Genomic DNA, 26,631 nt, shown 5'->3' on the forward strand with positions numbered 1-26,631 from the left:
TACACATCAAAATGCAAAGATTTCTGTTACATATATAAATCTGAGATATAGCCATTATAAGATAATGTGCATATATATATATATATATATATATATATATATATATATATATATATATATCAGAAAATTCTGACAAGGTTTCTAGTGACACCATACTTCCTAACCCAACTCAGTAGAAAGAAAATAGAAACTTAATATGAAAACAAAAAAAATTTTAAATGAACTTCTCAAGTGGAAAAACAAAGCCCTATCTCCACTTTGCAATATGGTTTAGCTCTAAACTATTCAGTCTACAACAATCTCTTCAGTTCTTCCTCAATACAACAGATCACAGAAGCTTTTTTCTCTATTCAGGAAGTCTGATCAATATTCTGCAATAAAGAAAAAAGTCATTAATATTCACAGTTCATTTTACTTCATATACCCACATACTTCAAACCACTCAACCTAGGAAAATATTTCACATTTGTAAGCAAAGCCAGCTACTGTATTACCTTACATTTGACAGCCCAATCATGTTAAAAGTAGAAACCTTGGATCTCATCATCTGTTCAGACACCTAGCCTGTCCCATTGCAAGAAGCACAACTCAGAATCATATAAGAGAGTAGGCTCTATCTATGTTATGCCAGGCCCCAAACTCAAGTTCTATGTCTCTCCCACCTTTAGCATGATGGACAACCCTAAAGGAAAACACCTAATAAGCAAATATATGACAATTATCCTAAAGTGGGCCACAGCAAAAGTATACTAGAGCCATGCAAAAATTCTTCAGTGAGAATGACAAGTGAGCCTTACAAGAACACATGTTTTCTCTATCACTTCTACAGAGAATCCCTATAGTAGAATAGAGAAAGCAATGGAATTCTAGTGTATGGGTTAGGCAGTAAGTGCTTATGGGCAAAAAGGCTGAAGAAATCATAAAATAGGAAATCAAAAGCCAGGCATTGGTGGCTCATACCTGTAATCCTAGCTATTCGAGGCCGAGATCTGAGGTTTGGTTTCAAAGCCAGCCAGAGAAAAGTCCATGAGACTTTTATCTCCAATAAAATGCTCAGAAAAAGCCAGAGGTGACTCTGTGGCTCAAGTGGCAGAGTGCTAGCCTTGAGCACAAGAGACTCAGGGACAGTGCCCAGGCCTAGAGTTCAAGTGGTAGGTAGAGTGTTAGCCTTGAGCAAAAAGAAGCCAGGGACAGTGCTCAGTCCCTGAGTCCCATGCCCCAGGACTGGCAAAAAACAAAACAACAACCACAAAAAACTTTTAGGACACTAATGGCACTTTTTTTTTGGCCAGTCCTGGGCCTTGGACTCAGGGCCTGAGCACTGTCCCTGGCTTCTTTTTCACTTCTGGCTGTTTTCTATATGTGGTACTGGGGAATCAAACCCAGGGCTTCATGTATATGAGGCAAGCACTCTTGCCACTAGGCCATATTCCCAGCCCCACTAATGGCACATTTTTGAGATGCTCTAAATAAAAGCCTTCAAAAGGCAAATAGAAACTGGCACCAGTGGCTCATGCTTGTCATCCTAGCAACTCAAGAAGCTAAGATCTGAGGAGCATGGTTCAAAGCCAGCCTGGGCAGGGAAGTCTGTGATTAACCACCCAAAAGCTATTAATAAATTGTGGCTCAAGTGGTAGTGCACTAGCTTTGAGCAAAAAAGCTCAGGGATAGCACCAAAGCCCTAGTTTAAAACCTAGGACTGGCACCCCCCCACAAAAAAAAGACAAGTAAAACTCTTTATCATCATCTTTAAATAATGTTGGAGCTTTTTTTTTTTAAGTTTAAAACAAAAAACCTTATGGGATAGGTGTTAGCATATTCACTCCTATTTTGGGTTGACAGCCTCCATCTTGGGTCATCTACAAGCCAGGCCTGACCATTTACCCATTCCCACCCAAACTGCATGGACCCCCAGCCTCAACAGCACCAGCAACATGTTGCTGCACAGTCAGGATGCTCTATCCTGGTCCCACAGCTATTTCTGGTGTCCAGCTACAAAAGGTATTGTCCCAGCATATGCCAGATATAGGATGTTTTCCCTGGCTACCAATCAGCTATGGAATGTTCTGCCCTTGCTGTCTGCTATCTACAGTGTCTACCTGTGACTACAAAAGATTTCCTGTTCCCAGCTCCTTCTGCCTTCAGCCTCCTTGATATTATGTAACTACCTCTCCTGTCCAAGAGCAGACTGCTACTCTCTACACTGGGAGAGATAGCCTGTCAGCTTTGGCTGACATTAAAATGTTTTCTTTCTTCTTCTTCTTTTTTTTTTTTTTTGCCAGTCCTGGGGCTTAGACTCAGGCCCTGAGCACTGTCCCTGGCTTCTTTTGCTCAAGGCTAGCACTCTGCCACTTGAGCCACAGCGCCACTTCTGGCCATTTTCTATATATGTGGTGCTTGGGATTCAAACCCAGGTCTTCATGTATACAAGGCAAGCACTCTTGCCACTAGGCCATATCCCCAGCCCCGATGTATTCTTTCTTATATGTGACTGTGTGTCTGTGTGGTTTCTGGGTTGGTGCTTACAGTAGGTAAGAGGGGATACAGAAATAGAGGGACAAAGAGTAAATAAATGCACTAGTGGTGACTATACAACTTGTGGGTGGGGATGGTAGGGAAAAACGGAGAGAGAGGGAGGGAAGGGATGACACTGTCCAAAAAGAAATGTACTCTTTACTTGACTTATGTAATTATAACCTCTTTGTACATAACTTCTACAATAATAAAAATTAAAAACTTTAAGCATTTCACAGAAATTGAACTCTAAGAGAATGTAATCAATCACATCCAGAAAACACTTACTTGTCTTAAAAACTGCTTTCCAAGATACGAGGTAGCCATGCTAGTTAAGTTCTTCCTGCTGCCCACTTTACACCTGATATAACCATACAGGTTGGCACCTTGCAGCACCACACCCATAATAACCACAGCCTGGGAGAGGGGAAAAATAACCAGTGATTACTACTCTAAAATTGATTTTTCTCTATGTTCTACATGAACATGGCAGATGAATGTGAACGAAAATAAAAAAAAAGAGAGAGAAGAAAGCAAGCTGTCAAGGCAGGAGTTGTGCCAATGAGACTCCACAACTTGCCCAAGCAACCTAATGTACGTTCAGCATAGAGCACTAATCATTCACCCAAGGATTTACTTGAACACAACTGCTGCATTTGCCAGGTACTATGCTAGCCCTGGGGACAGTGTAGAAAGACCTGGGTGCTTCCCATGGGCTCACGAGTAAAAGACATGAGGCCAGTGAGGCTTAACAAAGGCTCAAATGTTAATTATTCCTTTTAAGAATTACAAAAGAGCAGTCAAAAAGTAGATCAAATTGAATAAACTGAGAGCAGGAGGAAGTGAACCTCTGTTCCATGCAAATGTGTACATAATAGATGCCTTCATGGAAAGCAAACAACACTGTGGCAGCAACCACCATGAGACGGGAGGGACTGTCCTTCTGCACAGCTGCTGCTTCTTCTTTTTGCCAGTCTTGAGGCTGGAACTCAGGGCCTGGGCACTGTCCCTAAGCCTCTCTGTGCTCAGGGCTAGCGCTCTACCTCTTGAGCCACAGCATAACTTCTGGCTTTTTCTGTTTATGTGGTACTGAGGAAAAGAACCCAAGGCTTCATGCATACTAGGCAAGCCATATTCCACTACCACTAAGCCATATTCCCAACCACTTCACAGCTTCTTATTCCTGGTGGCCACAAGGACCCCACAGCTGATCCTACTAAGATTACTGAGAATAAGAAACTCAAGCCCACTCTTTTTACCTCCTTTCCCTTTCAGAACACCCATTTTGAGCATATGACTAAATGATTGTTTCAGAATATTCATGAGTTGTACAACTGTCACCACAATCAACTTTGAAACACCTTCATCACCCTAAAAGAGGCTCCCTTATACCTTGTATCAGTCATCCTCATTTTCCCATTCACAATTCTCCCTTCAGATCTAAGTAACTACTAAACCATTTTCTGTCCCTACAGATTTGCCTATTCTGAACATTTTACAGAAATATAATAATTTCACATGTGGAATAGTCAATAAGAAGACCTAAGTATGTTATTCAATGAATAACATGAAATTCATGGAAACAACTACAAAACTACAACAAACAAAAATCCAGAAGTGAGAGAAACCATATAGTACTAATTTCCCCATCTTTCATATCAGGAAACTCATAAGTATTGTAAACTCATAAATACTAAACACATTTCCTAATTCATGAAAGAGGGTTGTGACCTAAGTATGTAAATGTTTTGTTTTTGTTGTTTTTTTTTTTGGCCAGTCCTGGGGCTTGGACTCAGGGCCTGAGCACTGTCCCTGGCTTCTTTTTGCTCAAGGCTAGCACTCTGCTACTTGAGCCACAGCGCCACTTCTGGCCATTTTCTGTATATGTGGTGCTGGGGAATTGAACCCAGGGCCTCATGTATACGAGGCAAGCACTCTTGCCACTAGGCCATATCCCCAGCCTCCTAAGTATGTAAATGAAGATAACTTCTGGGTGCCAGTGGCACATATCTTCAATCCTAGCTACTCAGGAGGCAGAGATCTGAAGATCATGTTTTGAAGCCAGCTTGAGTAGGAAAGCCCATGACTCTTATCTCTAATTAACCAACAAAAAAGCCAGAAGGGGAACTGTGGCTCAAATGGTAGAGTGCTAGCCTTGAGCAAAACAAACAAACAAAAAACACTCAAGGACCGTGCCCAGACTCTGCGTTCAAGCCCTGGGATCAGCATATGCACATAAAAAATGATCACTACTAAAATAACTCAGAATAAACAAAAGCATTTCCAAAATCCTAAAAAGAAAATACTGTGTGTGCACTAAGAAAGGTAAGCCTATAAAGTAAAACATGAATAGAAACCACTTTTAAAAATAATTAAGGTCAAAATATCTTGCCTGTCCTAAGAATAAGGACTCACTGTTTAGAACAAGTTCTTCCGAAGAGGACAGCAGCAAGTATTTTCAGTTTCACACTCTTCTAGGTCTTTCTAATCCTTCCCTGACCTCCCAATAAGTAGAGCCTAATTTACATTTCCTTGAATGTGAGTGGGTAGCATGCATAAGGCAATAAGGTTTTAGGCTAGGTTGTAAAAAGTGCTTCAGCTTGCAAGCTAGACCACCCCAAATAGACTACTGATCCTCCATGTAAGCAATCCAGTTACCAAGAGGCCACCTACTGTGAGGAAGCCCAAACTAAGCCACATGGAGAGGACATCAGACATGTTGTAGCCCCCTAGTCAATCCTACCACTGTCTGACTGAAATTACTCAAGATCCTAAGCCAGAAACTCCAACCGAGGCCTACCCAAGATCCCCACCACAGAAACTGTGAGATAAGCCCCTATGCTTTTGGCTGATTTATGTTTTATTAGGTTACATTAGTCATATAGACAGAGATTTCATTGTTAAATATTTACAAGTTTACAATCTGTTCCAATCAACCTTACCCCCTTTACCACTCTCCTTTCACTCACTCCCCAAAACAATTAGAAATGATCTATGATCTATTATGTTATACTAAGTAACAAATCACCAACCAATGTTTTCAGAAAATACCACTCTATAATAGGCACCAATGTCATTAAGGCTAGTGAAATGGGGCCCTTTATAAGATCTGCTCTCCAGTACCTACAAAACAGGAGAGGTGAGAAATCCAACTTGGGACACCTAAGATCAAGCTGCCAGTTCAAAATGGGTCACTAGTCATAAGGACACAAGTGACTACTATTTGTGATTACCCATCAGACTCCCAATGGTTTATAAAGTTCAACATGGTTACTCACCAACCACTTGACTCTGAAGGAGAAGAGAGCACTAAAGGCAAATATCACCCACAGCACTGGACAGGCAATAAGTCCTAACCAAAAGATTCTTGATTCAGCTTCTGAAACAGTTTTATTATCTTGAGGAGTTGCCTATAGAAGGAAATCAATTTGATCATCACTGTTGGAAAACTTACTAATAAAAGTTTAGTATTCTTTTTTTTTTTTTGCCAGTCTTGAGGTTTGAACTCAATCCCTAGGCACTGTCCCTAAGCCTCTTTGTACTCAAGGCTAATACTCTACCACTTGAACCACAGCACCACTTCTGGCTTTTTTTGAGTAGTTTACTTAAGAGTCTCATGGATTTTTCTGCCTGAGCTGGCTTTGAAGCATGATCCTCAAATCTCAGCCTCCTAAGTAGCTAGGCTTACAGGTATGAGCCACAGATGCCTGCTGGATTTATTATTCTTAATTTTTAAAAAATACTACTCTCAAATTCAAAGATTAAGACAGATATTCCAAGTCTCAAATTAAGAGTGAAAAAAAATCAACTAGTGTATCAACTACTACTATAACCTTAGTAAATTTCAATACATTTTGTTTTAGCTATAGAATTCTGCATTTTCAATGCAGAATGGAAACATCATGACCCCAAACAGGCACAACTGGTCTCTGATAGGCTTCTACTAAACCCTTGCACTTGTACAGTTCATTAACAAAGAAGCTACTCATGATACCTTTTTGCACAAGAATCAAGGAAATCAAGATTACAAGTCACCCTGGACTCTTAACACATCAAATAAATCTAGAGGGCTAAAACAAGGAGGGAAGGGGGACAAATCAAGGGATTTTGGACAATGAACAAGATGTGTTAGCAAAACTCAGAAATTTATAAAAGTAGTGAATTGTTTCCAAGGTAGATTTTATATGAAAGAACACAGGCTTATTGAGCATAGTTCTGTTTTCTGAGGCCCAAGCAGAAGGCAAGCAGCTTAATTAGGTACTGTTTCCTAGATTCTGATCCATTTCCCAAATTGATTTTCACTGGGAAATGGGATGTTCACTAGAAAGAATCAAGATAAACCAAATGGGACTCTTGAAAGCATAGGATTAAAGAAAATGGCTGATTCTTTTTTTTTTTTTGCCAGTCCTAGGTCTTAGACTCAGGGCCTGAGCACTGTCCCTGGCTTCTTTTTGCTCAAGGCTAGCACCCTGCCACTTGAGCCACAGCACCACTTCCGGCTTTTTCTGTTTATGTGGTACTGATGAATTGAACCCAGGGCTTCATCCATGCTAGGCAAGCACTCTACCACTAAGCCACATTCCCAGCCCAAGAAAATGGCTGATGGACTGGACTCATGGCTCAGGTGATAGAGTGCTAGCCATGGAGTGGCTTGAGTGAGAGCATGAGGCCCCGAGTTCAAACCCTGATACCAGCACAAAAGAATAAGGTTGAACCTCAGACTTTCTATCTAATTAGAATTCTCTTCTCTTCTCACATGTGGAAGATGACCATAGGAGCAAAGATACAACAAACTGACAGCAGTCATCTGCTGGATAGAAAAGGATCTATGGTGATACCTAACAAAGCAATAGAATTGGGGCCAACAGAAATTGATCTTTAATCAACAACCCAATAGGCAGCTTAGCATGCTGTACTCTCTCAGAGGACTCTGTATCATTCTCATATTCTCTCTCTCTCTCTCTCTCTCTCTCCAGTCTGAACTAGTCAGAATATTGTACTACGTTTTAGAAGGCCATCTGGTTTAATACATGGCAAATGATTTTAATACACATCATACTGCTTTTAATCTTGAATTCTTCATCCTTAAATATTTGAATATAATCTATACATAATTCATTAGATGACAGTGTTAAAAAGAAAGAAAGAAGGCAGTTTACCTCTCTGGACTCAAACACCCAGTGGCTCTTTCCATCCTCATCAACATGATTCCACCAACGGAGGCCAACCATTAGTCTACCTGTAACATTCTAGGAAATATGAATATAAACATGCATTTGTTGTTGTTGTTTTTGGTGCCATCCTGGGACTTATTCTCAGTGCCTGGGTGCTATTTCTGAGCTTTTTTCACTCAAGGCTAGTATACTACCACTTAAGCCACAGTTTCACTTCTGGCTTTTTGGTAGTTTAATTGGAGATACGAGTTTCACAGACTTTCCTGCCTGGGCTGGCTTCATGCTCCTCAGATGTCCAACTCCTGAGTAGCTAGGATTACAGGCATGAGCCACTGATGTTCAGCTAACACATAATTTTTTTTTTTTTTTTGGCAGTCCTGAGCCTTGAACTCTGGGCCTGGGCACTGTCCCTGAGCTTCTTTTGCTCAAGGCTACCACTCTACCACTTCTGGCTTTTTCTGTTAATGTGGTACTGAGGAATTGAACCCAGGGTTTCATGCATGCTAGGCAAGTACTCTAGCACTAAGCCACATTCCCAGCTCCCACACATACATTTTTAAAGCATCATATTTTAGTGTGCTATTTCACAAAATTCTTCAGCTTTACCTTCATAATAGCCAGCTAACAAAGACCACTCTGTAGCAGGCCCAGCTAAAAGACTCAATACAATGGCTTTGGCATGATCAGCAGGGTAGGGCTTAGAGAATAAGCAACAAGTCTTCCATAAACTTTCTCTCTTCCCTCATAAATACTTGTTCTTTCTTCAACTATACAGTTTTTCCCTAGGATCCTTTCTCTTTGACCTACCTTTTCTCACATATGCTGACTATAGCTAAATATATTTTGCAACTGTACGTCCCAACAAATGCTTATAGGCACTGGACTTCATGCAACCTCTCAAATGTATCAAGTTCTTTCTGCTTGTTAGTGTAGTAATTAGTGTGAAAACTTTTGTAACATTTAAAAAAATCTATTATCAATATTTACTGTACATCTACAAACTCATGGCTAATAAAATGATGACTGATAAACAAATCAAGTATGTGGAAAAGAAAGATCAACAATACATAAATGTACCAATTAGGAAAAGTACTGTCAGCAGAAAGTATTGGACTCAGGGCCTGAGCACTCACTGTCCCTGACTTCTTTTTGCTCAAGGCTAGCACTCTGCCACTTGAGCCACAGCGCCACTTCTGGCCATTTTCTATATATGTGGTGCTGGGGAACTGAACCCAGGGCTTCATGTATATGAGGCAAGCACTCTTGCCACCAGGCCATATTCCCAGCCACAAGTATGGAATTCTTGATCAGTACAACAGTGATATAACCCTGTACCTAGGTTAGGTATCAGAATGACTTCCTTAGGAATCAATACTTGGAATGAAACTTAAAGGATACATGGGAATTAGTAATACAGGGAATGTTTAATTATGTTGTCCACTAACAGACTCAGGAGCACAGAAGTTCTCAGATGTAGAATGTTTCTTTATTTTCATTAACCTCACTAATGTTTATAACATACATATAATTTATAAGTGACAATAACAAGGCGTGAATGTATGGTAATAAGATAGAATTAATAAAATTTTGTTTTATTTTTGCGAGTCCTGGGGCTTGAACTCAGGGCCTCAGCAATGTCCTTTGGCTTCTTTTTGCTCAAGGCTAGCACTCTACCACTTGAGCCACAGCATCACTTCCAGCTTTTTCTATATATATGTGATGCTGAGGAATCGAACCCAGGACTTTACACGAGGCGAGCACTTTACCACTAGGCCATATTCCCAGCCCTAGAATTAATAAAATTAAAATAGCTGGGCACTGGTGGCTCATGCCTGTAATCCTAGCTAATCAGGAGGCAGAGATCTGAGGATTGCAGTTCAAAGTCATCCCAGGCAAGAGAGTCTGAGCCTCTTAACTCCAATTAATCACCAGAAAAACCAGAAGTGAAGCTGTTGCTCAAAGTGGCAGGGTGCTCTCCTTGAGCAAAAGAGCTCAGAGACAGTACCCAGGCCCTGAGTTCAAGCCCCACAACCAACTAAATAAATAAATCAATATTAAAATAAAATTAATAAAACCTGTGATATTGTCAAACCAAACCAGGCCACTTTTCAATCTGTATACTTGTTATAGATAATGCCAAAATAGTATTTATGCTTTTTATCCCTCTGAAAGTAGTTACAGACTTGTTGCTAGATCTTCTAGCTAAAGTTAAAAACTCAGGGGCTGGGAATGTGGCTTAGTGGTAGAGTGCTCCCCTAGCATACATGAAGCCCTGGGTTCGATTCCTTAGTACCACATACACAGAAAAAGCCAGAAGTGTGTGCTGTGGCTCAAGTGGTAGAGTGCTAGCCTTGAGCAAAAAGAAACTAGGGCCAATGCTCAGGCCCTAAGTCCAAGCCCTAGGACTGGCAAAAAAAAAGAAAAAAGAAAAAAAAAGGAATGTACTCATTATCTGACTTATGTAACTGTTACTCCTCTGTACATCACCTTTATGACAAAAATAAATAAAAAGGGGGCTGGGGATATAGCCTAGTGGCAAGAGTGCCTGCCTCGGATACACGAGGCCCTAGGTTCGATTCCCCAGCACCACATATAGAGAAAACGGCCAGAAGCGGCGCTGTGGCTCAAGTGGCAGAGTGCTAGCCTTGAGCAGGAAGAAGCCAGGGACAGTGCTCAGGCCCTGAGTCCAAGGCCCAGGACTGGCCAAAAAATAAAAATAAAAATAAAAATAAAAATAAATAAAAAGAACAAAAATAGTAACTTTCTTAAAAAAAAAGTTAACTCGGGCTGGGAATGTGGCTTAGTGGTAAGCATGCTTGCCCTGGGTTTGATTCTTCAGTACCGCATAAACAGAAAAAGCCAGAAGTGTCACTGTGGCTCAAGTGGTAGAGTGCTAGCCTTGAGTAAAAGAAGAGCTCAAGCCCTGAGTTCAAATCCCCAGAACTGGAAACAAAGCAAAACAAAAAAAAGTAACTCTAGGCTCTGTGAAACACTTTTCAAAGAATATTTTGGGATGAAGGATAACATGTTGAATTGCAGGTACCTTCAAGATAGCCACAAACAAACAGATTAAAAAAAAAACAACAAACCAGAGAGCACACACACACACACACACACACACACACACACACACACACACACACACACACACACACACACACACACACACACACACACACACACACACACACACACACACACACACACACACACACACACACACACACACACACACACACACACACACACACACACACCCCCCCCCCCCCCCCCCCCCCCCAAGCAAGGCTCCAGTGGCTCATGCTGGTAATCCTAGCTACTTGGGACACTGAGATCTAGTAATCAATGTTCAACACCAGCCTGGGAAGATAAATCCAAGATATTCTCATCTCCAATTAACCAGAAAGAAGCCAGAAGTGGAGATATGGTTCAAATAGTAGACTGTCAGCTTTAAGCAAAAAAGCCAAGCAACAACTCAAGGCCCTGAGTTCAAGCCTGAACACAGAATAAAATAAAAAATAATAATGCGTACATGTACATGTATATTTCAAGCATACAGATAAGGAAGCTTAAACTTGTCAGCAAAACCTAGGTAGAAAGCTAGATCTGAGGATTGTCATAGCTTATAGACCAGCAACTAAAACCAGAAGTATGTCCCACTTAGAAAAGAAATACAGAAAAAGAAAAGGAAATTCGAAACCATTCACACTGCAGATATACTAAGATTTACTTAGGTTAAATGAAAAAGAAGAGCTAGTATAGAAGATATAACAGCCAGTGGTCTATATGTTGGCATTTTCAAAGAAAGACCTTAGAATATTTCTTCATGTTCTCATTTTCTAATCTTTACATTGTTCCTTTCTTTATTAGTTTATTTTTCTTGATTTCCCCCCAACCTTTGTCTCTGAGGCTTGAACTCTGGGCCTGGATGCTGTCCTTGAGCTTCTTTTGCTCAGGCTAACATTCTACCACTTGAGCTGTAGTGCCACTTCTTGATTTTTCTGTGATTTAAATGGAGATAGTCTCACAGTCTTTCCTGCCCAGGCTGGCTTTGAACCATGATCCTCAGGTCTCAGCTTCCTGGTAAACTAGGATTACAGGATGAGACACCAGTGCCCAGTTTTAAAAAAATTTTATTTTCATTTTTAAAAAGGTGATGTACAGAGGGTTTACTCCTTCATAAGTCAGGTAATAACTACATTTCTTTTTGGGCAATGTCACTCATTTCTTTGCTTTTTCCCAGGTTTTTTTTTCCTGTCCCCACCCACAAACTGTACAGTTCATTTTCAACATGTCTACTAAGTCCTAGGGCTGCATTTTGTTTTAAAACTTAGAAACCTTCATCCATTATTTTCATTCTTTCTTCTGTAATAAAAGACTGTATTGGGCTGGGGATATAGCCTAGTGGCAAGAGTGCCTGCCTCGGATACACGAGGCCCTAGGTTCGATTCCCCAGCACCACATATAGAGAAAACGGCCAGAAGCGGCGCTGTGGCTCAAGTGGCAGAGTTCTAGCCTTGAGCAGGAAGAAGCCAGGGACAGTGCTCAGGCCCTGAGTCCAAGGCCCAGGACTGGCCAAAAAAAAAAAAGACTGTATTGGTTTTTGCCTAAATTTAATTTTAGATACATTTTAATAACTTACAGGTAATCACTGTAAATTGTAAATAATACATTGTTTTTGCTTCCTATTTTTTTGGTACTGGGGCTTGAACTCAGGACCTGGGTACTGTCTCTGAGATTCTTGCTCAAGGCCAGTAGTGTTCTACCACTTAAACCCCAGCTCTACTTCTGGTTTTTTGTATGTGCTTAATTGAAGGTAACAGTCTCATGGACTTTTCCTGCCCAGGCTAGCTTTAAACTGCAATCCTGCCCAAGCAGGTAAGTCCATGAGACTTTTCCTTTTCCCCTTCCTTTCCTTTTTTTTTTTTTGCCAGTCCTGGCACTTGGACTCTAAGGCCCTGTCTTCTTTTTGCTTAAGGCTAGCACTCTACCTCTTGAGCCACAGTGCTATTTCCAGCTTTTTCTGTTTATGTGGTGCTGATGAATAGAACTTAGGGCTTTGTGCATGCTAGGTAAGCACTCTACTGTTAAACCATATTCCCAGCCCCACCCTTGAGACTCTAATCACCAAAAAGTAGGAAACAGAATTGAGTTCAAGTGGTAGAGCGCTAGCCTTGAGGGACAAAAAGCCCATGGTCAGTGCCCAGATCCTGAGTTCAAGCTCCAGGACAGGCACAAGTAAATAAGTTTTGAAACTTTTTTCTCTTCTTCATTTACTCATTAATACTACAAATCCATTTACATAAGATTGCTTTTGGGGCCTGGGAATATGGCCTAGTGGTAGAGTGCTTGCCTCGCATACATGAAGCCCTGGGTTTGATTCCTCAGTACCACATATATAGAAATAAGCCAGAAGTGGTGCTGTGGCTCAAGTGGTAGAGCGCTGCCTTGAGCAAAAAGAAGCCAGGGACAGTGCTGAGGCCCTGAGTTCAAGCCCCAGGACTGGCAAAAAAAAAAAAAAAAAAGATTTCTTTTAAAAAATTTCAACTGAGGGCTGGGGATATAGCCTAGTGGCAAGAGTGCCTGCCTCGGATACACGAGGCCCTAGGTTCGATTCCCCAGCACCACATATACAGAAAACGGCCAGAAGCGGCGCTGTGGCTCAAGTGGCGGAGTGCTAGCCTTGAGCAGGAAGAAGCCAGGGACAGTGCTCAGGCCCGGAGTCCAAGGCCCAGGACTGGCCCCTCCCCCCCAAAAAAAATTTCAACTGAGATTTAGAATACATGTTTTTTTTACTTGTTTCAGAACTCTGTCTAACGTCTTTTACAAGTCTATTACCATTCATTTATTTTATTTTATTATTATTATTTTTTTGGCCTGGACACTGTCCCTGAGCCTCTCTGTGCTCAAGGCTTGCTCTCTGCCACTTGAGTCACAATGCCATTTCCAGCTTTTTCAGTTTATGTGATACTGAGGAATTGAACCCAGGGCTTCATGCATGCTAGGCAAGCACTCTACCTTACTAAGCCACATTACCAGCCATAACCCTCCATTTTTAACTGCCTAATTTTGCTTCCTATTTCAATCGTTTGGATAACTACAAGCAATTCTACCAAGAGTAAATATATAGGTTTTTTTTTTTAAGCTTTTGTTTAAAAAATATCAGAAAATATACTATTTGTTCATGTCTTTTCAAACTCTACCTTATACTGGGTACTGGTAGCTTATACCTATAATTCCAGCTACTCAGGAGGCTGAGATCTGAGAATCATGTTTCAAAACCAGCACAAGCTGTAAAGTCTGTAAAACTTTTATCTCTAATTAACCAGCAAAAAATGGAATGGAGGTGTGGCTCCAGGGGTAGAGCACCAATCTTAAGCAAAGGGAGAGTAGGAGGTCCTAAGTTCAAGCCTCAGTACCACTACAAAATTAAACAAACTAAGAAACAAATCCTTACTCCAAATGGATTTAATTACAGGATCAGCATCTCTAATCTAAAAAATGTGCTATCTGAATTTTTCTGCTCAACTACTTTCAGATTTTTGGACATTTCAGATGTCATACTTCCAGATTAGAAATGGGCAACAGGTGACATCTATTCAGATATTCCAAAATCTAAACAACTCTAAAATAAAAGTCAAGGAAGAGTCTTTAAAAAAATATATCTTTTCAATCTTTCTTGTCAGCATGATGTGGCTTTGCAGAAACTGGCTGCCACCAAGCCAACTGCCTCTGCTGTGTATAAAATCTAAAAATAGTTGGGGACCAGGTGCCAGGGCTTACACCTGTAATCTTAGCTACTGAGGAGACTAAGGTCTGAGAATCTGAGGTGGGAAGCCAGCCCAGACAGGAAAGTCTGGGAGACTTTGATCTCCAATTTCAAGTGGTAATGTGCCAGCCTTGAGTAAAAAAGCTTAGGAGCAGCACACCTAGCCCTGGCACAGAAAATAAACAAACAAGAAACCCAGTAAATAAATCAATAAATAAAATGTTTATGTAGCTAGCTGAGTTTCACAGACTTGTAACATTTACTAGTCTCCTAAATTTGTTTGTCTTTGATGGCTTTTGCCTTAAAATTTTATTTATTTATTTTTATTTTTTTGCCAGTCCTGGGCCTTGGACTCAAGGCCTGAGCACTGTCCCTGGCTTCTCTTTGCTCAAGGCTAGCACTCTGCCACTTGAGCCACAGCGCCATCTCTGGCCATTTTCTATATATGTGGTGCTGGGGAATCGAACCCAGGGCTTCATGTATACGAGTCAAGCACTGTTGCCACTAGGCCATATTCCCAGCCCCAGCCTTTAATTTTTTTCTCCTCTTGAGTTTACTATTAAAAATTCCAAACACACAAAAAGTAAAACTTTACAGTGAATATTCAACTACCTACCAACTAGAGTTTACATATACTATGCTTTATTATATATCCACCTATCTGGCTATGTATCTATCCATTGTTGCCTTTGACTTTGAGATCCCCTCCCAGTTCTTACATCCATTTTAACTCAGCTTTGTATGATTAATATTTCCAGCTGGATAATTCTTTTTTTTTGGCCAGTCCTGGGGCTTGAACTCAGGGCCTAAGCACTGTCCCTGAGCCTCTTTGTGCTCAAGGCTAGCCCTCTACCACATAAACCACAGTGCCACTTCCAGCTTTTTTGAGTAGTTTATTGGAGATAAGAGTCTAATGGGGACTTTTCTAACCCAGCTGGCTTTGAACTGTGATCATCAGATCTCAGCCTCCTGAGCAGCTAAGATAACAGGTGTGAGCCACTGGCACCTGGCTGGATAATTCTTTTTTTTTTTTTCTTTTTGCCAGTCCTGGGGCTTGGACTCATGGCCTGGGCACTGTTCTTGAGCTTCTTTTGCTTAAGGCTAGCACTCTACCACTTGAGCCACAGCGCCACTTCTGGCTTATTTCTATATATGTGGTGCTGAGGAATCAAACCCAGGGCTTCATGTATGCTAGGCAAGCACTCTACCACCAAGCCACATTCTCAGCCCTGGATAATTCTTTACTGTGGGTTTATTATGTGTATATTAATATGTTGAGCAGCACACCTGGCCTGTACAAGCTAGATGAAGTCCCCTTACTCTCAGCTGTGACCATCAAAAAAATTTACTACTACTATTTTTTTTTTTTTTTGGTATGCCACTTCTATAACTTTTCTGATCAAGACTAGCACTCTATCACTTGAGCCCCAGATCCACTTTCAGCTTTTTGGTGGATAAGAATCTCACAGACTTTGCTGCCCTAGGTGGCTTTTAACTGCAACCCCCAGACCTCATCCTACTAAGCAGCTAGGATTACAAATGTACCCAGCCCAAAATGTTTTATACATTGACAACAGTATCTCCTGGAGTGGGGGCAACACTGTTCAACTGATAAAGATTGCCCCAGAGTACCAATAGGTACTTTGTAGGTGAATAGTTCTTAAGTGTTTGTGAACACTGAAGCTTCATATAGATGTTATGATCAGTGCACCTGAAAAATGACCCTATATGATGACCCAGTGATATGTAGATTATGTTACTGCCAGTAACATTTTATAGCTTGACACAAAGCACAGACAGATGTGGGAGGGGTGGGTGAGAATGTTAAAAGAAGTGACATCGATCAAGAGCTACTATATTCTTAAACTGCTCTGCCGAATGGCAACTCCTTTGTATAACTACTTAAAGAAAATAAAATATAAAAAATAAAATAAAAATATATAAGAAAAAAACTGAAAAAGCACAGATAACTCAATGGTATAACAATCTACATATGACCAGATATATCTAGCACTTTGACACAGAGAGGGCCTGAAGAAACAAAGACAACTTTATAGCAATCTGAAATTCTGATCTCATTTTTATTGTTTATACATTACTCAAACTCACAGTAAATATAATTTTAAATAATAAACATTGAACCTACCTTCACAGCCCAAAAGTCACATGACAACAACAAGATAATTGTCACCATACAGGCAATAAAGCTGCTGCTGAGGAATTCACAGAGAAGATAGACTACAATTGCACTGACTCGAAAAAACAAATGGAAAAAGGATGCCACTGGATGTCTGAAAACCAAAACACAATAAAAGAAATACAGTTACATTTTACTACAAGTACTAGCAGATGCAGATGAAAAATATTTTAGTCATCGTACAACTGCGAAGAGTTTTGTCAAAATACAAGACATGAGGAAAAAGCAAACTGCCTACTTCACTTTTTTCTTGTCTCTACTACTTGAGAAAACCCTGTTGTCACAGAAAATACACTATGAAAACATGACTTTAACACCTCATTGAATATAAACTTTCACAAAACATATAATATGCTTTATCAATTATACCAAAAGAATTTCAAGGCCCTTAGCAATCACTTCAGGAAGAGAGAAAAGGTGGGTGAATCTAGTCATTATATTCAATGTACATATGTGAAAATGGGTAACTTGGGGGTATGGGCACAGTTGGGAAAGATGGGGGAGAACTATAGAAGGGGTCACAGAGACCAAGCTACATTGTACTTATAAACTGATTTGTTGAATTGAATCTTCTTTGTACAAGTACTTAAAGATGTCCCTCTATTTCTGGCTTTTTGCTAGTCATTTGGAAATAAGTCTCTCAGATTTGTCAGCCTGGACTGGTTTCAAACCACCTTCCTGATTTTGGCCTCCTGAGTACTAAGATTATAGGTATGAGCCATCAGCACCCAGTCAATTCTTTTGGTTTTTGTTCTTCTGACTTGAGACTGGATCTCAAAAGTAGTAGCCTTGATTGGCTTTGAACTCATGATTTTGACAGCCTCCTGAGTGCTGGGATTATAGGTTTGAACTCAAGGCTTCATGCTTGGTAAGCAGTCATTCTACCACCTAAGCCATACTCCTAGGCTTTTTTGCTTTCATTATTTTCCAGATAGGCTCCTGTTTTTTTGTTTTGTTTTGTTTCCCCCATTGCTAAAGCCAACTTGGGCCACAATCCTATTTCCACCTTCCATACAAGTGTGAACCACAATGCTCAGCTTACTGGTTGAGATGGAATCTCACTTAACATTTTTTCCCAGGTTGTTCTCAAACTGAGATCCTACAAATTTCCACCTTCAGAGCAGATGAGATTATAGGTTTGAGCCACTGTACTCTGAGCTTGGTTTTTTACCAGTCCTATTGTGATTTGATTTAAACACCATACAAGTCACCTGTTAAGTACAAATATATATATAAACCATCTTCATATTCAATTTTAAACTTTTATTACTCCAAAAAGAAACTCTGCTTACTAGCAATTACTTTTCAGTTGCCTCCTATACCTTGCTCTTGGCAACTAATGCCCTCTGTCTCCAATCATAAACTACTTTCAACCTCTTATATATAAAACCACAATTGGGTTTTATATATAATAATTGGTTAATAATTGGTTTTTGGTGGATCATACCTTTTGTTTAACATAATGTTTCAAAGTTCAAGTAGAATTTTATTGTACGAAGTGAATTTCTTTAGAGAGAAGTAAACTTATAATAGTAATATCCTTGTCTTGGTAATTTCATGTCATTTATACAAGACATAATTCTGAGCTAGTCATCAGTGGCTTACTCCTATAATCTTAGCTACTCAGGAGGCTGAGATCTGTGATTGTGGTTTGAAGCCAGCACCAGCAAGAAAGTCCATGAGAATCTTATCACCAATTAACTGCCCAAAAGCCAGAAGTGGAGCAGTGGTTCAACTGGTAGAGTGCTAGCATTGAGCAAAAAAAGACAAGGGACAGCACTCAGGCCCTGGGACCAGCACACACCTGAACTTTGCATAATAAATTAGATGCAATAAATACATAAATATATATAAATATAGCTGGGCACTGGTGGCTCACACCTGTAATCCTAGCTACTCCAGGGGCTGAGATCTGAGGACTGCAGTTTACAGCCAGCCCCGGCAGGAAAGTCCATGAGACTCTTATCTCCAATTAACCACCAGAAAACCGAAGTGGCGCTGTGGCTCAAGTGGTAGAGTGCTAGCCTTGAGCTGAAGAGCTCAGGGACAGCGCCCAGGCCCAGATTTCAAGCCCCATTACCGACAAAAAAAGAAAAAAATTCTCTAGGTCAAGAAAATCAGAATTATTCCCAAGAAGATCAGAAGTTACCTTTGCCACATATTAAACCAGAAAACATAATTCACTACTTTATCTTAAATCCTGTTATGGTTTGATTGTGAAGTGTCCCCCACAGGTTTGTGTATTAAACCTAGGTCCCCAGCTGGTGACCGTTGGAAACTTTCAGAAGTAGGGACTAACTGGAGAAAGCTGGTCACTGGAGGGATGTCTTTCAGGCTGTTCCTTGCCCTAGCCCTCTCCTGTGTTTGTCTGTGCTTCCTGGCTGCCATAAGGTGAGAGAAGCCTTCCTCTGCTACATTCTCCCATCTGCATCACCTCAGGCCCCCAAACACAAAAGCTAACTGAACTTGAACTAAATTTCCTTTATAGTTTTTTTTTTGTTTTTTTCCAGAGCTGAGGACCGAACTTGGAGCCTTGCGCTCGGCAGGCAGGCACTCTTCCGCTGAGCTAAATCCCCAGCACCTTGAACTGAAACTTCTGAAATGATAAGCCAAAATAATTTTTCCTCCCTTTAAGTTGCTTTCTCACAGTGATGAAATGTCTAACATAAGTCTAACATAAATGGCACCAACATATAGGCAAAACAGTCTGAACAGTAACATAATTCATATAACGTACTGCCATACCTGACTTTAGATTTTTTTGGTCTATTAGCTGTCTCTTCTTCTGCATCAAATAGTGAAACATCTTCAGTGTCATCATTACTGTCCTACAGGAAAATTAAATATCCATGAAGCAAAATAAAACACAGATTTAAATGCCTATTATTGGATGGGAATGTGCCTTAGTAGTAGTGTTTGCCTAGCATGCATGAAGCCCTGGGTTCTATTCCTCAGTCAGTATCATATAAACAGAAAACGTTGGAAGTGGCACTGTGGCTCAAGTGGTAGAGTGCTAGCCCTGAGCAAAAGAAGCTCAGGGACAGTGCCCAGGCCCTGAGTTCAAGCCCCAGGACTGGCAAAAAAAAAAAAAAGCCTATTATATGCAAGGCTATACTTATGGAAGATGAAATAAATAGCATGGTCATATCTACCAGGAACTCACAACCTAGGAAAAAGGCACCTGTAAATCCTTGTTCCCATACCAATCATCAGCAAATACCCCAAGGTAACCCAAGAGTCAATTGTCTTTCATCTCCCTGGCCCCTAGACTGCTGAGCCCTTCAGGGAACATCAGTGCAGAAGATCTCCTACGCACTGACATCTATTTTCAATTGCTCTCTCCTAAATCACAGAGAAAGCTGAAGCTACTGGAGATAAACTTAATGCTTTTGGCTCCTTCTCAAAACTACAATTTTATCCTTGTTTCCATGACTCCTCACAATGCTTTTTCTTTTGTCTAAGCTAAACCAAAAAGAATCCTCCTTACCTTTTATTTTCCTTGCTGGTCCAGGGGCTTGAACTCAGGAACTACAAGATTAGTGTTCTACCACTTGAGCCACAGTTCCACTTCTGGCTTTCTGGTGGTTAATTGGAGTCTTATGAACTTTCCTGCCCTAACTAGCTTCTAACCATGATCCTCAGATTTCAGCCTTCTGAGTAGCCAGGATTACAGGCATGAGATAACTGGTGCCCAGCTTCAGAATCCCTTATCATGGCACCTCAGGAGCTTGTTCCTCATTTTTCAATTATATCATCTTGACCTTTCTATTGGCTCTTCTAATAAATATATAAAAACATATAAATATAATATATAATAAATATATATAAAAAAGCTGAGCACCAGTGGCTCATGCCTGTAATCCTAGCTACTCAAGAAGCTAAGATCTGAGTATGGTGGTTTAAAGCCAGCCAGGGCAGGAAAAATTTGAGACGCTTAGTTCCACTAAAACTACCAAAAAAGCTGGAAGTGGAGCTATAGCTCAAGTGGTAGAGCATTAGAAGTGAGCACAAAAGTTCAGGGACAGGACCCAGACAGAATTCAAGCCTAGGACCAGAAAAAAAAAAAAATCAAGTGTACCTCATTCCTCAAGACTTAAAAACCCTGTGTAACTACTCCAATCTCCTATCTTGCCATAGTATTCCATCCTCTAGGCTTCTAAAAGTGAGCTCAAACCAACCCACTGTAATTCTCTTCATCTCAACCACAGCTACTCTGATCACTGTGCTCTACCTAGTACCACTTACCAGCCTCCTTGCCTTTTATCTTGGGTTTTACCCCATTCTACTCCAGCCTCTCCTCCACATTACCCACATTAACTGTCCCACTATGGAAATGGTACCTTGTCACTTCCTTGCTCAAAATTTTTACTAATGCTCCTGCCCATACAGGACCAACTCTTTACAGAGCACATGTCACATGATCTGATTCCCTACTTACCTCTAACATTCCCTCCAAGTGAGCAGTGCAGCAGTGTTGTTACTAATGGTCTCTCTCCTTTCTGCCCTTCATATTTTCTCCACTCAGACAGCTCTTCCCTTCCAGCCTCCCTACCTAACTTCATGTTTCATCTCAAATATTAACACAGCTGAGACTTTCCCTAAAATATCCTTGTTCTCAAAGAACTGGGATGAATCTTCATTTCCATTATTGCACTATAAGAAGTGACTAACAGGGGCTGGGGATATAGCCTAGTGGCAAGAGTGCCTGCCTCGGATACACGAGGCCCTAGGTTCGATTCCCCAGCACCACATATACAGAAAACGGCCAGAAGCGGCGCTGTGGCTCAAGTGGCAGAGTGCTAGCCTTGAGCGGGAAGAAGCCAGGGACAGTGCTCAGGCCCTGAGTCCAAGGCCCAGGACTGGCCAAAAAAAAAAAAAAGAAGTGACTAACAGAGCACTCAGTCAAGTGGCACAGAATTTGTTGAACGTGAGAGAATAAACAAGAGTGGCAATTTCCTGTAATATATATTGCATAGTGTGCCAGGAGAAACAGGTGTACATGGAAACACAGGGCAGGAAGAGAATAATTTCCATTAGAGGGTTCCAGAAAAGCTTCCTGTAAGAGTTTATCGACCAGGCTTCTCTGACAGACCACAGAGGTCTTCTACTAACCCCAGCCCCTTACTAGGTATATTTTCAAAAGCACAGGTATACACAAAGTACACCTAAGAATAGCCAAGGTGCCCACATAATAAGGTCAGTGATTCCTAACTTTTAATTACTGAAATACTTAAAAAACAGAACAAAACAAAAAACAAGTTTGAAGGTAATTGCTCTGGATCAGGCATTTGGGCTTTATTTATTAATAATTTAACTCAGAACTTGGTATCAAACCCCAGGCCTCACACACACTAGGCAAGTGATCTATCACTGATTTACATCTCCAGTCTGGCACATGGATGTTTAAAGCTTCCCAGATGATCAAAACATGCAAACAAAGTTGAGATCCACAGTACGAAGCTATGTAATAAAAATTGTTCTTGACCCCAATGGCCCAAATCTTCATCTAGCAGATAGTATTTCCGTACTTAAAACTCATAGCACTCTTAAAAAACAGATTTCTTATGAGAAACTATCATGATCTGGCCTCACTCAGCTTCCAACCAATTATCTCAGGCTACACTCCACTTACCTACTATGATAAGACTGGTTTCTCTCACTTTTCCCAAAGATGCAGCCACCCTGTAATGTGTGAAGTTAACTTAGGGGGCAAACAAAAAAGGTTTTGCAGAGGCCGTTAAGGGTCTTCAGATGGAAAGATTTTGAAGGGCCTAGGGATATTATCAGAATGGTAGGCCATGGGCTCAATGATTTAATACTTTAAAGAGGGTCAGAAGAGAGTTAGTCAGAAATGATGAAATAACAGGCCAGAAAAAATTTGAATGTGCTATGCTGGCTTTGAAGCTAGAAATAGGGACAACTAGCCTAGTCAAGAAATGCAGGCAACCTTGGAAAGCTAAGACTATTCCTAAAATGTCCAGAAGGAGCAAAGACTTACCAAATTTTAGCCCCATAAATTTTAGTTTGGACTTCTGACCATCAGAACCATGGAATAATATATTTGTTTTAAGCTATTGTTCAAGGTAATTTTCTCTAATAGTAACAGGAAACTTGTAATGAGGCTCCTATCGCATTGGTGTTTTTATGATTAGTTCCTTAAACTTGTCAAATTTGTGATGCATTGAGTCCTTTTACATTTGTAGTTTAGTCCACCAATATCATTCTTCCTTCTTACCTTGCTCATTGGAAAACTAGATTATTATTCTCGTAGGCACAGTAAATAGTGAGTGCTACCGATTGCTAGGCACTAGTATAAGAGACACAGAGAAAAACATTTTTGGGGGGTGGGTGGGGTGGGAAGTGCTAGTTCTGGGCTTGACCTCAGGACCTAGGCACTGTTTGAGCTTTTGTGCTCAAGGCTAGTGCTGTATCACTTAAGCCACAGCTCTACTTCCAGCTTTTTGGTGCTTAATTGGAGATAAAGAGTTTCATGGACTTTCCTACTCAGGTTGGCTTCAAACCACAATCCTCAGATACTGGCTTTCGAAGTAACTAGAATTTCAGGCATGAGCCACCAGTGCCTAGTGAAAAACTTTTTTTTGGCCAGTCCTGGTTCTTGGACTCAGGGCCTGAGCACTGTCCCTGGCTTCTTTTTGCTCAAGGCTAGCACTCTGCCACTTGAGCCACAGCGCCACTTCTGGCCATTTTTTGTATATGAGGTGCTGGGGAATCGAACCCAGGGCCTCATGTATATGAGGCAGGCACTCTTGCCACTAGGCCATATCCCCAGCCACTGAAAAACTATTTTTTAAAAATACAAAATTTTTGCTTTCTTGGAGTTATATTTACTAAGCTCATAAGCATAAAAGCTTTTGGACAAAGCCAAAAGTTTGGTTTGAGCATATTAAGATGCATGCAGAAGAACTCTAACAAGGATGACTAAATGCAGCAATGGTACTCATGGCACCCTATATTGAAAATGAGCTATACAACTTGAGAGTGGGGATGAGAGGGAAAAACTGGGAGACAGTGAATGAAGGGGTAACAATGTCCAAAAAATGACTTAGGTAATTGTAATCCCTCTGTTTGTCACCTCTATAATAACAATAAAAAATTAATTTAAAAAAAGAACTGGGGGCTGGGAATGTGGCTTAATGGTAGCATGCTTGCCTTGCATGCATGAAGCCCTGGGTTCGATCCTCTGTGTCACATACACAGAAGCTGGAAGTGGCACTGTGGCTCAAGTGGTAGAGCACTAAGCTTGACCAAAGGAAGCTCAGGGACAGTGCCCATGCCCCGAGTTCAAGCCCCAGGACAGGCCAAAACAACAACAAAAACAAAACCTCAAAAATTGAGAGGGGGGCTTGATATGTCTTAGTGGTAAAAGAGCTTGTCTTATATATATGAAGCCCTGGGTTTGATTCCTCAGCACCACATACATAGAAAAAGCCAGAAATGGCACTGTAGCTCAAGTGGTAGAGTGCTAGCCTTGAGCAAAAAGAAGCCAGGGACAATGCTCAGGCCCTGAGTTTCAAGCCTCAGGACTGGCAAAAATAAAAGAAAAATGAGAAAGAATAAACAGTGGGAACTAGAGGATGATCTGGGAAGTAGGGGATGACAGAACAGAATGGTATCCTGGAAGCCCATGAAGTGTTGTTTCCCAAAGAAGGAGTCCATTGTGTCAAAAATGGCTCATGTAAGAGTCAAACTGAAAAGAGACATGTATTTTTAACAAGTTACCAGTGACTTCAATAAAAGGAGTTTCAGGGAAGCAAGGAGAGGGAAAAAATGCTGACCAGAACTGATGAGAAGACTAAATATCAAGTGAAGGCAAGTCTTTAAAAAGAAACAAAAAATAGATAGTGATTGCTAAGAGGGCATGAGGCACAGAGTTATTTCCTAAGATAAATTAAAGTATGTTTACATGCTAATGTAAACAAGGTTTCCAAAAGGAAAAGGGAAAGAAAATTGTTCAATTCTTTCTTGCAGGCAAGGAATGGAAGCTAGTGTATGTGGGGGTGACTTAAGAATGGAGCACATTAAGTCCAATTATAAAGAATATATGGGTCACAAAGATACAGATAGGCAGGCAAGTGGCATGGAAATTCCTTTGTGATGACTTCCATTTAGCTGACAGAAGCAAGGCAAGAAAATACTGAAGGTTTGACACGTTTCAACATATAAGCTGCCTAATAAGGTGAGAGAGTGTGTATGGGGATAGACATAACATTTGTGATTACAAACTTAGAAACAGCAACAATGGCAAGGTTGTATCTTCCTCCAGCCCCATTCAGCCCAGGTACACATTCAGAGCTGAATTTAAAGGACTATTGGGTTCTCTCCATTCAGATCACCTCTTCACAGTGGTCTTTTCTGATATATCCTAATCACTCCAATCTCAGGTATTTGTTAATTCACCTATTAAGATTCTAAACACCTTTAGTTATTTATGTAACTCATGTCTACCCTCCCCATTCCCTTTGCACTTCCTCAGGTGTTCTTCTCCCAACCTCCCAATGTAGGGTAACAAACGTGTCTGCACTCTCCAACCCTACTGCTGAACCTAAAACAGTGTCTTAGTTATAGTAATGTGTTCGTGAAATGAAATAACGCCAAATTAGGGAAATCCGTCTGGGGATTCATCAGACACATGATATAGAGGAAATATAATATTTACGGTAATACAAATAGAAGTACACTATCAGGGGTAAATGTCTCTTATGAAGGAAGAAATCTGTAGACTTTTTTTTTTTTTAAATGCTGGTCCTGGGGCTTGAACTTGGGGCCTGAGCACTGTCCCTGAGTTTTTCTTTTAAGGTTAGTGTTCTACCACTTGAGTCACCGCTCCATTTCCAGCTTTTTTGGTGGTTAATAGGAGAAAAGTCTCTCGGGCTTTCCTGTCCGGGCTGGCTTCGAACTGTGATCCTCGGATCTCAGCCTCCTGAGTAGCTAGGGATTATAGGTGGGAGCCAACAGCGCCTGGCTCCAGTGGCTCCAGCAATTCGTGACGACGACCCTAAATGTTAGTTTGGGGACAAGAACTCGAATGCAAGGCTCGCGCTGCGATTCCAACCCTAACGCGACCGCCGCGCCCCTCCAGGCGATGAGCCGCAGGCTCTTCACCCCGCCCAACCCGCAAGGAGGGCTGAGAGCAGGACCCGACCTCACACCCAGAGCTTTTCTGCATTCAAGCACGGTGCCCGCCCGGCTCTGGCTCGGTGTGGACAAAGAGTTCTCCCCAGCCCCGAGCTGCTCGGGGCCACCGGAGTCATTCTTCTAGCTGAGCCCTCGGAGCCCGCCCGGGACAAATGCTCGTCCCTCCACGCCCCCTCGTCCACCCGGCTCTGCCCCGAGCTCAGGCGACGAGCGGGGACGCGGACACAGCGGCTCCAGGAAGCCCGGTCCTCGCCCCACGCCCCTGTCAAGCCGGGCCCCAGAGGGCCGCCACGCTCTCCCGGCTCCCAATACCCCTCACCTGCGACAACATGGCGGCCCGGCGCCAGCCTCACTTCCGGGATCCACGTCAGCGCAGCAGCCGCGGAGTCCGGTGTGCCACTGACGCAGCCTCGTCTCTACTGGTCGAGAAGGGCCGACCTACAAGCCCCACTCCGGCCCCACTTCCCTGATACACTTCCGCTTTGAGGCGCAACCGCGGGGAAGTTCCGGGGCGGGGCATATCGGAGCATGGGGGGGCAGTTCCGGGGCGGGGCTTTCGGGGCGGGGCAAGGCAAACCGAATAGGAAGGAAAAGAACTCTGTTCCCAGTGAAGGTATCAGCTGGGAAGGGAGCAGCTGTGCTGAATGTCATTCCTCCAGCATGGTCGTCTGAGTGCGAGATGGGGCTTTTCATGTAACTTTCTATATTTTGTAGTGACATGTGTCTCTGTACAGTATTACTTTTTGCGCTTTAAGTTTAGATTCATTTTTTAATTTTTTTGTTTTGTTTTTTGCTGGTCGTGGGGCTTGGGGTCAGGGCCT

The 26,631-nt window shown here is 41.5% G+C and overlaps 1 protein-coding gene across 2 annotated transcripts; it reads right to left on the bottom strand.

Annotated features, from left to right (window-relative positions):
- On the bottom strand, positions 1 to 26,234 carry Tvp23c (trans-golgi network vesicle protein 23 homolog C). 2 transcript variants are annotated; one of them, XM_048365088.1, is made up of 7 exons: positions 26,130 to 26,234; positions 19,400 to 19,482; positions 16,604 to 16,748; positions 7,674 to 7,763; positions 5,793 to 5,924; positions 2,803 to 2,931; positions 1 to 371 (listed from the first exon to the last, which is right to left on the bottom strand). In XM_048365088.1, exons 1-7 carry the CDS (start codon positions 26,139 to 26,141, stop codon positions 351 to 353), a joined length of 612 nt encoding a protein of 203 aa, XP_048221045.1. In that variant the 5' UTR covers positions 26,142 to 26,234; the 3' UTR covers positions 1 to 350. The 2 variants fall into 2 exon arrangements, with proteins under 2 accessions (XP_048221045.1, XP_048221044.1); XM_048365087.1 differs by lacking the exon at positions 26,130 to 26,234 and adding an exon at positions 25,825 to 25,941.
- Between the last annotated feature and the right edge of the window lie 397 nt (positions 26,235 to 26,631).

This window comes from Perognathus longimembris, chromosome 17, assembly GCF_023159225.1.
Source record: "Perognathus longimembris pacificus isolate PPM17 chromosome 17, ASM2315922v1, whole genome shotgun sequence".
NCBI classification, from domain to species: domain Eukaryota; kingdom Metazoa; phylum Chordata; class Mammalia; order Rodentia; family Heteromyidae; genus Perognathus; species Perognathus longimembris.